Source organism: Trachymyrmex septentrionalis, unplaced genomic scaffold, assembly GCF_001594115.1.
Source record: "Trachymyrmex septentrionalis isolate Tsep2-gDNA-1 unplaced genomic scaffold, Tsep1.0 scaffold212, whole genome shotgun sequence".
NCBI classification, from domain to species: Eukaryota; Metazoa; Arthropoda; class Insecta; order Hymenoptera; family Formicidae; genus Trachymyrmex; species Trachymyrmex septentrionalis.
The window spans coordinates 49,781-64,910 of record NW_017305310.1 but is presented as its reverse complement, the minus strand read 5'-3'; the positions used below and the strand labels follow the sequence as shown (position 1 = coordinate 64,910).

General features: G+C 34.5%; 1 protein-coding gene across 1 annotated transcript in view; it reads right to left on the bottom strand.

Moving 5' to 3' along the window:
* The window catches only part of LOC108748158 (muscle-specific protein 20-like), a 35,713-nt gene that overhangs the window by 8,342 nt on the left and 12,241 nt on the right, over positions 1-15,130 (bottom strand). The window contains exon 2 of the mRNA XM_018486190.1: positions 14,637-14,718. Coding sequence (XP_018341692.1) covers positions 14,637-14,718 — 82 coding nt within the window. The remainder of the gene's footprint in view (positions 1-14,636; positions 14,719-15,130) is intronic.

The window sequence follows — 15,130 nt, the reverse complement described above, 5'->3', positions numbered from 1 at the left end:
CCCTCCCCCTACGTCAGCGATACAACTAGTGTATCGATGTATCCAATCTATCGGCGCGCGACGCTGCCGTCGGCCGCCACCTCTGCCGCCACCGCTCCCACCACCATCGCCACGGCAAATTGTATCGACGCATCCCGAAGCAACAGTTGGCATAACTCCTCCCTCCCCTCGTCTTCGTACGAATTTTCCAATAACCACGGAGAACGGATTAATCGCGTCAATGCGTTTTCCCCCCAGTGCTCATTTTCGTCTGTATTATATAAATTAGCTAAAGCCTTAGGACGAAAGCACACTCTTGCGTGACGCGTAATGCGTAAGAAAATGTGGACCGGTCGGAAGTCTTTCATTTTTTCTCCCTTTTTACGAAACGAAAGATTCCGACTGATTGATTTTCTTATGTCTTATATGCATTAAGCGTTACACACTTATTCAAAAAAGAAAAGGTCTGTGCCTCGTCTTTTACACGTGGACACGAAGTCGCTATGCATTTAGAGGTCTCTCTGATTGTGAGTCTTGTCGGACCGAAATACAGAAATAATGTCGTCATGCTCGTCGCAATAATTTAGATAAGGCACAATAACAAAACCTCGCAGATAACTTTGGATCTCGCGTGAATAGCTTGTTTTAGTGCTTTGAAATATTTTAACATAGCGAAAATTGCGAAGCAGAGACCAGAAGTAATCCGATAAAAGTACGAGCACTCGAATAAAAAGGTTTCGTCATTACAGGAGGTGGGTGATGTAAAATAGCGATTAATGAGAAGAAAGCTGCACGCAATTTACGATTTTGTTTCATTCCTCTGAACGCGTTAGATCGTTGCATTTGGATTTACACGAGAATATCAACTAATTTCTCACATCTATGGTTTCCTCTTAATGTTATGTATTTTCTATATATTACAGTTTTACATGTAATATTTACTTTCCAAGTACATTCTCGACTTTGAAGAACTCTTCGAAAAGCTTGGACAAGAAATTTTTCTTTTACCCACAATTCACAAAAGATTTACGACAGAGAAGTGATTTTTTTTAACAAAACCGAATGATCATTGTTTTATTTCCAAGATTTGTCAAATTGAAATATACATTCTTGCGAAATTTTCTGTTTTAATATCGCTGGAATTACAGAATCAGATTTTTACGTCGGATTACGTGATTCCAGCGATATCAAGAGGAAAGATTTTGCAGAAACGTATATTCTAATTTGAAAAATCTTGGGAGTAAAAGAAACAATGACATTTTCAACGATATGCGACAAGTAGGACGTTTGCTGTTGTGACGTGATAATAGAATTTTACGTTAATTATGAAATTTAGAGGATTTTCGGACGTGGGAGGACACGTGCCAACTGTTTAAAAGACTACTAGCCTGATCCTGCAAGGACGACGCGTCACGTGGTTTTGGGTTGGTGGGGATCGCGCTAAAACGCCTACCCCGAAATCTGCTCGCCTAGTACGCGGCTGGTCGTACACTTGAATTCTCGATTGACGAGCTATCGACAGGCGATTGGTTCCGGATGGCCTATCGCAATCCTGATCAGCGCTAATTATCACGACGTTGGAAGCGACGTTCCATTGATAGTCGTTATCAAATTTTCGATACGATCCAATTTACTGTTTCTGAAGACGCAGACGTGTCATTTCTTTTTCTTCCCGGAGTGCTCTTTACGATCATTTGCATTTAATTAAAATTTGCTTTTTCGAGATAATTTGAAAAGAGAAAATTGATCGGAGAGAAGAACGAGGACCTGTTGCTTGTTTTGTGTAGCGCAGGCGGTTCTGTTGGTATCAGGGACATATTACGCGCTTCCGTCGCGTTCGCGTTTCCGTTTTCTCCGAACCTCCCCGTTTCACTTCTACACTCGAGTCTCACGTTCCTCAGGAACCTTAGGGAGAACCATTAGGGTCTCCTCATGAACGAGACGCGCACGAAGTGAACGCCAAAAAGCGAGAGACTAATTATAGTATAGTATAATATGAACAAAATGTATAATTTCTAGACTATGATAAAATCTATTTCTATAATAGAATACAAGTTTCGCAAACATTCTTTACTGAATGCATAATACACGTCTAACGAAATTACATCCTTACAGAAATCACGTGTCAAATTTTATGCTTACAGATAATTTTATTGCTATAGTGACGCTTTGTCTTCCACGAATGTTACGAGAACGGTCAATTATTCAAGGTAGAATTTCTAATCTGAGGTATTTTTATTAAAAGGTGAAATAGATTTGTAGAAAGTAGAATAGATTTTTATTAAAGGAATAGAAAAGAATAGATTTATATAGACAGAATGGATTTCTATTAAAAGTTAAACTTTACATGGAGATAAACGTAAATATGCATTAGAACTCTAATAAATTTTATGGAATTGACAGGTAATGATAGATTATTTATGTAAAATTTACTTGACTTTTTTGGTAAATGAATAATCGCCATATCGTAAGGTACTTTTTACATTTCATAAAGCAAATTTTGAGAGTGTTCGTGCCTATTAATCTTGACAATAGTACAATTTACTTGTAATAATTATTTAAATAAATTTACTACAATTGTAACGTACTTTTTTACCCTACGCTTCTCGTATTTTCATTTTCGAGCAAATAAAGTTTGCCACAAGACAAAAAGTGTTTCAGAATATTTTGATTAATCTTTGTAAGATAGAAAATTATGAATTTTTCCCCGTGTATATTTTGCAAAAGCAAGTAATTTTAATTAACGAGAAATTTCTTTACGTTTTTTTTATATACCAGCAAGTGTCTACTCACTTGTCACACGTTTACCGAGAAGATGTTCTTAATCTCTAAAATTTTTTACATCTTCCAGAAATCTTCAGGAATTTCAGTTTCAGATCGCATTTAAATAATCTTAAGACACAAGGGAGATATGTGTAAAAATATTTTAATGCAGAGGCGATACGTTTTTATGTTTCCACGGGTGCTGCGGGGAGGGTGAAATGTGCTGTTTGCATGCTGTACGCCTCCGCTTTTCCATGATATCCAGGCAGCATCCGGCCGGCGTCCTCCTCGACAAACAAATGCGCGGGCCGGTTGTCCCGTTGGGGGGATAAACAAGCGTGACATGCTGATAGGTTCCTGGTAGTGTCGAAACGCGGTGAGATGTCGTAAACCCGAGAAGATGACAGAAAATCGATAGCAGGTCGCCTTCGCGGCCGTCCGTCGTCGCGGCATCGACGTCGTCTTTCGCCAGTTTTTCTTCCCGCGAACGGTCCACACGTGATGGTGGCCTGATCGTTTTCAGACGCCGTGCGTCTTCTTGCTGTCTTCGGGAAAAAATCCCGGAACGCAACAAATATGTATCGGCGGATCGGGACTATTCCCGTGGGTGATACTATCCTGCTACGTTGACACGTCACGGTCGTCATGTTGGGAGGATTTGACGTGAAATCGATGATACGCCTCCGCGATGCGTCCTGTTGCCGTTCGCGGCAATTTCACAATTTTTTTAACGCCATCGGTAATGAATCGCGTATCGAGAGATTTCGGTGTCTTCCCGGCTACGGACACTGAGAGAGGTCTCACATTAGAGAAACACGTCGAACTGCAGATGTACTACTATCCGAGCGGCCGCGTTATCTTGTATAATAGGAAATATATTAGATATAGCGGTGACTTTTTTTAACATTGACAATATTAATCGTCAGCATTATCGTTGGATCATCGGAAGCTTGCTCCTTGTGCTTTAATTTGTCTAGCAATTATCTTCATTCTCAGTTCTTTATCGTGCTTAATTACCGGCAAGGAGAAAAATTAATGCTTGCGAGAATCTAGTTTTCATTTCTATAGAATATAGTCAGCTATATTTCTATTCTACAATAATTACAATAATTCTCTCTTTCAAATCGGTTGTATTGCATGGAAAGTGCACTTTGCGACGTTCCTTGCAGCTTGTTAGTAATTATATCGTAAATCTTTTGACAGCTTATTCCGGAACGAAGACCCTTTTGGAGAAAAAAAGGCGCGACGAGCGCGCTTGCGTCACCGTCGTATCGATTAAATGTCAGATTCATGTCATAAAGACGTCACAGGCACGGTTTTCACCAGGACAACATCCTGCGCTTGAATTTACGACCGCCAACGTGGCAACAGGTCTCGCGGGAACTCAACGCCGTTGTACGCAGAATCCGAGATTCCCGCCACACCTCTCTCATCACGTTTCTAACACACATCCCAAAATGAGAATTATCGATGATACATTAAGATGTATTCGCTCTTTGTCTCTCTCTCTTCCCATTTATCTATATCTCATCCATTAGATCCATTTAAACCGGGGGATTGATAAAGACTAATGTTTTTGTAAGAATAAAACATTATGTTTCTTCTTAAATATGTTTTTAACGCTTTAAAGCCTCTTAAAGGTTCTGGGCGTTTTGTTTCCTGTTTCTTGTTTTTTTGCTATTTTTTACATCTTGTCTTTTTGCCTCTTATCCCGTTTTTTCGTTTTTTATCGCCCGAGATAAAAGTTAACGAACTTCGGAAGAAATAAGAAATATAAATAGCAAGAAATATGATTGTCAATAAAACGGTCGTAAAGAGGCAAGAATCAAGCAAGAGATAAAGAGCAAGAAATATTAAACAAAGAGAACATTGTAGAATAGACTTAAATATACTTCAGAGAGTATTATAAAAAATCATATGTATAATACATATTAAAAACAACAATTAAGCATGTTTTAAACTGTTTAAAACATATTTTTTACCAATCCTGATTTAAACGTATTTCATAATTAAAGTTGATAAATACTTTAGTTTCTACTAAAAATTTTTTATTTTTTTCTACTTTGCGTTCACGTTAATTTCTTTAATTATTGTTAGAAAATGTTTTAAAACTTGTTGACATTAGATGCTTTAGTTTTTTTTCTACTATTTATTATTTATTATTAAATCAACCCCCCTACTCGCCTGCCACTCTTATCGTGAATGTAAATTAGAAGAAAATAAAATAATTAATTTTTTAAATACATATAAGTGAATATATATATATATATATAACGCAGATTAAAAAAAAATATTATTTATTGTCTTCGATGAAATATAATAATTAAACATGTAAACGTTAAACTTTCAACGACTAGAAATATTATTTACATATATTACATAAAAGTCAATTTACAACGAACAAGATGTCCGATCACTTTTAGATGTGCATTTCCCTTTCACATTAATATTTCACATTGATCGCCACCGCATTATGCCGACACGAAAGAAAGCAAGGTAGCAACGCATGTCTCCGTCGCATTTGCTCCATCCTTCTACCCCCTAATGCGCGCGTGCGCCTGCATTGCCTATAATTCGCGGCGAACCACCTGTTGATTGTGCGTCGCTCGTAAATCTAGCTCGGGGCTGTAATCCTGGTAGGCTCGTCTCGGAATGACGTCATTGACGATCTCTTGACGGACAACTGACACTCGCGGGCCGTCCTCGAGTGATTGGCCGACCCTCGTTGCTCGTCGCCCAGGGATTTCTTTTCGTATTGAAGGAGTTTTCCTTACACCCCCTTTCCCTCCTTTCCGCCTCTCGCCAGGGATCCTCGCGACGCGCTCGAGAGAAGCTTACCAGGGTCCTCCGCGCGAAATGGAACAACGTATCCATCCCCATAAATTCATCTACTACTCGGCGTTGCTCCCCTAGTAGGCACGAGCTTCCGTGACGTCACGCCGCGTTGTATGACGAGAACGTACTCGATGATGCTCGATGATCGCGCCCGGAGGGTAACGCTCGATCGGTCACCAGAGACTGAGGAAATGAGTAAGGGAGGTAGAGAGGACGTAACGCGCGGCCGTAGGGTCGTAATTTAGCGAATCGACCCGGCGTCGACGTCGGCGTCGGCGTCGGCGTCGGCGTCGGCGACGGCGACGGGTGTTGGCGGGACACCCTATAAATCCCTCAAACGTCTGCTGATGCCCTGGTGCATCCGAGCGACTTATGCCACCGTGACGGACGGATGACTGACGTTTCTTCTGTTTCGGAAGTGTCGCGCAAACGTTATCGCGGCGTTAAGCAGCGTTCACATTGAGACAAATCGCTCTGAGGTTATCCTGGGTTGAGGGGAAACGCTGACACGTTGGAGCTTTGCACGAGAATGAGTTTTCAGTGCAATTCCGAGCGAATCGAATTTAAACAGCCCTTTGTACTATCCAGTCACATGCAAAACTCAATTTTACACGTTTTATCACATACTTAGTACATATAATCACAATATTAAACTACAATTTTCTCTATACGAGCCACGATCTCGTTTAGATGGGCTGGATTCTGAAAATAGGATTTTACATCCCTTTCTGCGTTTCGGAAGAAAGAAGTTGCTGGTCAGAATTATCGGGGTCGTCCATTGTGAACGCCATTCAAGTAAAGTACCTCGCAAACATAGGCGGTAATTATATGCGAAAGAAGTAGGGTTAAGAGGCGAAAGAAGGAGAGAGGTGACACATAAACTAGTATAGAGCAAGGTACGACCATCCGGAGTGCTGTATGCGGCCCTGGTACGCCAGCGTCCCTACGACGTAACATGATGTACAGATGACGGTAAATCAATACATCGACTATCGATTCTAATGTTCGAGGATAATAACGTAAGACGTAAGAAAAATAGAATATTCATCGGGATCGGCGCGACGGAAAAACACATGTCTACGAAAATGCGCTATACAATGTATATACACAATGTAATAAATAAATTGTGAAATATTTGCCTCTACTTAAACTAAAATCGGCGTTTTTTAGTAATTGATATAAAAGCAAATTTTGATAATATAAAAATACGAACGTTTCCAGCTGCCCGTTTTCTCAATATTAATTTAATCAACGCATATTCCATCATTTGTTTCATTGATCACCATCATTTGATTAATTTTTATCTTTGTGTCTTTGCTACGTAAAAAGATATCGATGTCGAAGTTATATCATTTTATCTGCGATTAACACGGAAGAATTTTAATTAGGTAAGTTCAATATATATACATATATATATATATATATATATATATATATATATATATGCAAATACAGAACGCCTCTTATTATTTTTTTATTAATAAAATACGTAATATGAGCGTTGCTAAACTAGCTTTCAAATATAACCCGAGTCTACAACACGTGTCGATTATTATTATTCAAGACAAGTCGCGACTAAGTCGTTAGTATGATATTTCGCAATCGAGAGCCGTCAGACAAGGATCGTGCCAAGCATGCCTGGCGAGCTTCCAGGAGCAGGCTACCATCCGTATTTGGAAGTCCCGTGGGATACCTTGAAATTCCCATTAAATTCCCGCTGCGCGTGCATCAGGATTCCAATGTCTGGGGCGGGTTAGGAATACGTGGGGCGCGGTGAGAGGAGTGTGATTGCATCGCGATCGTTTAAGTTCAATTTTAAACGAGTCAATAACATCAAAAGCTTCGACTATCCGGCTCGCATCCTGGCATAGAGCTAGAACGTAACATATATATACCGTTCATTGTGATCCAAACCACCCCTAGACACGTTTCGCCGAAGATGGGGTTTGAAGGTGAATACTGAATATGCGTTCTCAAAGCACCAGAGCAGCAGGAAGAAGACGAAATAGCGTAAAACGTTATTTCTCTAGGGATGGATCGATGGAAATAATTTAAAGATATTAGATAATATTAATTGTCGTTTTATACTTGTCGTTGATTACTTATAATTAAAATGTAACTAAAAGTGAAAATATATTTTTCTTCTTTTTCTTGTACTTTAGAGAGGAAATGTACTAAATTCGCGAAGTTAGTACGTCATATTTTCAGTTCTGATTTTTTAGTTTAAAAAAAAACGCGGAACTTTTTTTGAAAAAGTGGAAAGAAATTAAAAAGTTTCGCATTTGTTATACTTAAAAAAACTATAATTAAAAAAGTAGCGGCCGAAACTCTGTTCAAAAATATAAAGCATAGAATTCTGTTGGAACTTCAACTGTCACTATGTCTTGTACATTTAAAGTCTATTAAAATTGCTAATTCTTGGAATTTTTTTTTTTTTTTTTTTCGAATTATATGTATTGATACAACTTGAGCAATACTAATAGGAATTAACATTTGATAAATGAGACTTTCGCAATAAAATAGTTCTGCCTTCTCTAGTGAATAATTTTGCGGTACGGTTTATTATTTCATGATAATTCATCTCTTAATTTGCGATATAGCCACCTTTCTTTTGTTAATTTATATTTATATAAATATTTAAATATTCATAATGCTTATTAATAACAGATTCTAAAAGTATAATTTTATAAATAATACCAAAAGAATCAAAATAAAAAGGAGAAGTATATAATATAAATAGAGTCACAGATTGATTATACATATTACATATATTTGCAAGTTTAATAATATATTTATACGGAGAGAATTTTTTATTATATTTTGCTGCAAAATTTACCATGTTTAGTGATAAACATAGAACAATTGGGCAATCTATTAATTATTATTATTATAAGAATTTCTGAAAATATATATATATACAAGATATACATTTTATAAACTGCACTACATAATAAAAATTATAAATTGTTTTACAAATATAAAACATTTAAAATGCGCGTCATAACATTTACACATTATATTTAACACAGATTGCCATTATATTATGATGTTTTAACACGTAATCTTGGAATTATTAAGATTCTCGAATTAATTTTTACATACAACTGTTACAATTAAAAACTGTACTGCTAAAGTACATCTCTTAGTTACATTTGTTATCGAAAAAAAAAAAAAATTTTAGAATTAATGTGAATGATCTCGTAATGCTTTTAGATCTGGTTGCACCAACATTACTTTGACTTTAAGTAAGAGACTTAAAACTCTTTGTCTCGTTTTAAAGCCGAAAAAGAAATAAAGACAAAAAAAGTTTCAACCCTCGCTTAAAATCAAAGTAACGTTGGTGCAATCGGGCCTTATTCTACTTTGGGTGGTTTTTTAAACACAAAAAATTGTACGCCACCGCATCCATCTATCGGCGATACCGTTTACTAATAAGCGGACTTTAGTGATATTTTAATAAAGATATTATAAAAGCATCATCATACATAGCTAATTAATTATCATACTGCATGGTAAAATTATCATAAGCGACCAAGCCAGATTGAATATATCTGTACTGTAAAGTTTGTATAAGATATTTTATATATTTATCACTATTTGACATCTATTCTATTTGAAACAATAAAAAAATCATAAACTGTTTGACATTTTTTAAATTACTGAAATTTTATTATGTTTTCAAATAAAATAAATATATTTTATATATTATATCTTATTGTGAAATTAATAATAAATCGGAAAGGGTTATATAAAATTTTTTGAAATATTATGTTATTCCACGATTACCAGGGTAAATTCCAAAAGAAAATTCTCTCCGTGTTTATGTACTGTCACGGAAAATTACAATAATTATATCGCAAAATTGTCTGTATTGTGATCAATCTGGAAAGCGGATTAGATTTCTTTTTTTTTTTTGCACTCATTATCAGTCCCGTGTGTTTCCGACAGGTAGCTCAAGGTTCACAAACATCAGGCTGCCACTCGTTCAAGAGAGCTTTCTTGCGGACCGAGGAGAGACCCCCCACTTATGGACTAAGAACTGAAGGTTCCCAGTGGGGATTAATCATGTACCCGAGTGGGGGTGGTTTCGTCGTTTGGCCACCTCCACCGCGTCCTCAGCACAACCAGGATGACAGTCATAGGTGGAGGCTCGTTAAATCTAAACACTCGACATAATCAGCATTATCGGATACATCTTAAATTCCTGTACGCCCAAAGATTTTGGCAAACGTGATGGAAGCGGGAATCCGCGTTTGCGATAGCCGGTCGATGACGAGTTCTTGCGATAGCTTATGAGCAATGAGAACTTCCGCTAAACATTTATTGAGCTTGTCACAAAGACCTTTCCTCCTTCGATTCGCGCTTATTTGAATATGTCGGAAACGTGATATTATTAAATTCATTATTCAATAACCCTTCTTGAATTTAAGAATATATTACATCTATTTAACAAAATGAAAAATTATGAAAAAAATTACAGATTTTTTTATATTGTATCGCAAGTAATACAAAAAGTTTGACAATGATCTAGAATCTAGATTAAAAATTATTTTAATAAGAAGTTTTCAAAAAATAATAAGATGTTTTTGAAAAGTAATTAAGATAAAATGAGAACGTTGTTATTTACATTTAAAATTTTCAAAGAACGGTTTTAATTCTTTAAACAGACAGAGGACACGCTTCTTACATTCCGATCGTAAACAATGTTTGACTCTGCGTCACCAAGTTCGCTCTCAATATTGTTTGGTCCGTCGTAGCACTTAGACGTATGATTTTGTCTCCGTATCAGTGTAACCGTTTTCTTTCTTTTTGATATCGTGTATAAAGAATTTTGAATTTAGATTGTGACTTATGGATATTCTTTGACTGTTGCTGACGACATTTACATGGATATTTATCATCGACACTTGGATTTGATGAGTCTTTGAACAGAGGGAATTGATATTGCTTGCTTCGCATATAATTTCTTAATTATGTTCATGATAAAATGGGGGGGGGGAGGGGAGAATTTTTATCCTTTATTGAATTTTTCTTTTTCCTTTCTCTTTCCAACAGCACAATGAAAAAGATTTTTTCAATCGATCTTCCAACCAATTGACGAGCAATTTTTGTTTCCTCTGATTCAAGTATTTCACTCATCACGGAATTCACACCGGTATGATATTATATATGACTTTTTGCGGTTGCGCTTCGTTTTACGCATTGTATATTTTTTATAGTATGTTTCTATTATGTTCTGCACATCTGAGGAGGGCTCGAACTTGCAGCCGAAACATATAATCGCGATTGCGATTACATTATATTTTTTTACATTATATTTAGCAGTTTAAATTATATTCTAACATTTGCTTTTCTATTTTTATTATTATAACACGTTATTTTATTCTTGGACTTCTATTTGGCTTGAGGTCACACATATTTACTATTTTTATATTGGGAGTCCTGTTTTTGTCTTATTTTTATATTAAAAATTGTATTGTTAAATATAAATATTAACCTAATTGAATTGTTTTATATATAATATTTACTTATTAATATTACATATTATGTATATATAATATTGCATATATTTATTTTTAATATATTTTCAACTGCAGTCACTTTTTACAGAGAGTAGATTATATACTTACATACGTTTTTAAAAGAAACAAACATTATAACAATTAGTAGTAACAAATTATGAATCTTTTTACGAAATGCAGTATGCGTATAGTATATATAATGTACATAATAAATATAATTATATGAATAAATAATGTTTTATTTATATACAACAATTATCAAACAATAATCAATTTAACAAACAAAAAATTTTTCTAATAAAATAAACAACAATAAAGGGTAAAGTAAGAATCAAACACATTTTTTTAAATTGCCACACAATTAAAAAGAATAAATTACAAATAAAGAAAAGTAAAATTGAAAAAAATAATAAAAAACTCAGTTTAAATTCAAATAATTACAAGTTTCGGCTACCGGATTGAACCCTCTTCAGATATTAACTTATCATAAAAATTGCTATACAAAATTAATTATCGAAAATGCTTGCATATTCACTATAATCATAGCTCGGGTGAGTCTTGATGAACTCGACATTATTCACACACGATTGAACAGTCAAATGTGTTTCATATCTCTTGGAAAAAGTTCTAGTTGATAAAAAAGATAAAAAGACTTCTTACGAAAAAATAAACACAATCAAATTAATATACCGGAATTATAACAAGTAATTAAAGTTCATTAAAAATTATGTGTAAATTATTCAAACCAGTGTATCCATATAAGTATGAAAACCCATTAGAATATACAAAGTTTAGTGGAACGCAGATGTGTAAGACATTATGTATCGATTATAATGTACACTCGCTGATATGGATCAACACGGACTGAGAGAAGAGACAGACTGTCAGTATCGAAAAGTCAAACTTTATTTATAATAGGTTTTAACTTTATTTATATATACCTTATGAAGGCCTTCAGTGTTAGTTTATAAATTTAAACTATTTTTCTGCTTTTTAATATTGAGCATCTCAGAAATTAAGCGTTTCCTATAGCAAGGCTCTTCATCCAAAATTTTAACATTGTCCCATTGGAAATCATGATCATACTGCAGCCTGTGCTCCGTTATGACAGAACGGACAGAAGTGTTATGTCTAATATGATTACGATATTCTGTAATTCTGGTCTTCAATTGTCTGCCCGTCTGTCCAACGAACGACGCAACACAATTATTACATAAAATCTTATAAACTATTATACATTGCTCTTAGATGTATAGGGACAAATATCCTTTTGTACTTTAATATATTTACTCATTTTATTAGGACTATGAAAAGATACCGTGATGTTGTTTTTATTGAACCGTTTAAATTTCTCTGTGTGAAAAGGAATAAATGGTACCGTAAGCCAAGATGTAGATTCATTCGCAGACACTGCCAACCAAATCTTTACGTACTATGTGTTTATTTTTAAGTAAATTTTTTATACGTTGAATAATTGTGCCAAAAATAAAAGTTAATGGTCGTTATCTAATAAAACGTTAATAATAAATGTCAAATTTTTTGTGTGAGACATAAAGTCAGAAAGTAAAAAAGCTCTCTCAACCAGCGAAAAAATTGTACCTTTCTTTTGTGTAATTGGATGATTTGAGTGGAAATTTAAAAATCTCCCCGAGAAAGTAGGTATGCAGTATCAATCAAAAACGAATCGCGATTCTTACTAATAGATACAGTAGTATCCAAAAAATCTAATTTTTCTCCCCCTATTTCTATAGTAAATTGAAGATGTGGATGAAATGAATTAAAACGTTATAGCAAATTATCAATTTTTTCTAATAAACACAAAGAAAAATTCTCTCTTTTCTCTCTTTCTTCCCCGTTTTTTCTTTTCCTCTCTCATAAGACGTTTTATTTTAATTATATTCACTTATATATTTAATTCACTTATATTACATAATTTTACTATTATTTTAGTTACTATTAGTTTCGAGACTAACACGTCACTTAGGGACTATTAATTATAACTGTTACTTTCGAATATAATATAGTGTTGTGAAGAACGATATGTTGATTAAGATATTGATTTTTCATATGATTTTGCAATGTACAACCTTTGATTCAAATTGCATCCATCTTAATACAGACTACTCGTAAGTGAGAAACTAGTGAAAAGAGTAAAATTTATTTGCGGGCACCGCGCAAACGTGAAATAATCATCCCGATTGCGTCGACGCCTGGCATGTTTGTCGCAACAGGGATGTATGTCGAATCGAGGGTTGTCTGCCGAGGCATGGTCGATAAGGGTGGTTCGCAATGACGTAACAAAGCGCGCGTTTTGCCAGGCGAATATAACGGAACAGAAGGGTGAAATTACCCCTAGCAGTTCGGCCAGAGTTCAGTAATCTCACAAAAATTGTTTACACAATTTCTATGTACATATATGTTTATGTAGGCCCGTAATCACGCTGAATTTTTATCAATGAGTAACAATTCGATCGTTGCACGTATACTTGTCAACAAGCCTTATACGAATTAAAAAGGAAATTCATAAACACAAATGAAAAGTCACAATGTAATTAAAAATACAGACATTTTTTTTAGCACGAATATCGACGAGACATTATTGAATTTTACATGCAAATTACATTTACACGCTTGTATTTATCTCTATACTTTTTCAAACACGATTTTGACGATTTTAAGGACTTACGACAATGGTGGTTACGTAACACGCGAGTTTGAACGTTTATATACTATTATATTATGGCACGTTTTGCATCAGCTAGTACCCAAGGTTGTTGGGCCAAACATTCGAAATCAATATCGTGCTGTAGCGGGCAGTACCTTCGTCGCCGGTTGCATTTTCGATCATATGACGGGTGTACTATACGGGGGAACTGACCTCGACGAAGCTTAACCTTTGCGACGTCACGCGACCTGACATTTGTATCCGGCAATTATGTGATTCTAGTTAGATAACGGTATACGCTTCTACCCTTTTAGTTAAATCGTCCCGACGGGGATGAAAACATCGAAAGGCTTTCGGATTCGCGTCACCTACACGGAACAGGAGTTCATATGCGTTTATAGAGTTATTATATATAAATGCAGGACCTTTATATAAAACTGTCAACTATATTCGCTTTTAGTAAAAAAAAAAGCGCGTTGAAGTATATTAAAAAAATTATTCTATAAAAACGCCGTTTGTTTTTTATAATATTCCGAAAAAAGTAATAAACAACTTTTTGATTATTATTCAATAACTTATTACTTATTTACACAAATGTAATTATAAGACTATATTAAATCGAATTTATAATAAATAATAAATTCATAATAAATAAATCTTAAGAGTCATGTTGTTAATTCGTGAAATATGAAAAATAATAATTGGAGAATAATAATGCTAATAATAATAATTTATGTATTTGTTTGCTTCTTCAAAAATTTATTAACTATGGCTTATAAATACTAGTACGTTGTACAAATTGAACGAACATTTCTGTGTGAATTAAAATAAAATATTATATTAATAAAAAATTATTATATACAAAGACTCACCTGGTGGAAATCTTCGACCGATTACAGTCTCCATCCATTGTTGAGCTTCAGCTTCCTGGCTTGCTTCGCGCTTGCCAGCAACCTGCAATTAGAAAGAAATTTATGATTAGAAAGCTATAAATTTATTTTTAAAAAGAAATATGTTATATTAAAAATTTTTATTAGTTCTAATAATATCGATCTTAAGCTGACACATGTTATTTAATTCATCTAAAAAGAACTTAGCCAGAGAAATAATGGCTTTATAACATCGAGATAAAAAAGATAAATATAATTTATTCCATATTTTTTATATATAATTTTAGTAGGAAAAATACATTTTTATTTTAAAGATATTTTTAGTAGAAAGAAAGACTTCATATTTATTATGTTTCTCATACAAAAGCGCAAATTATTTATTTACAATAATGATATTATTAAATTTTTATCTTTTGTTACTAAAAATAGAACTAAAATAATAAAAATTCATATTTACTTAAGTATCGGGATAAAAA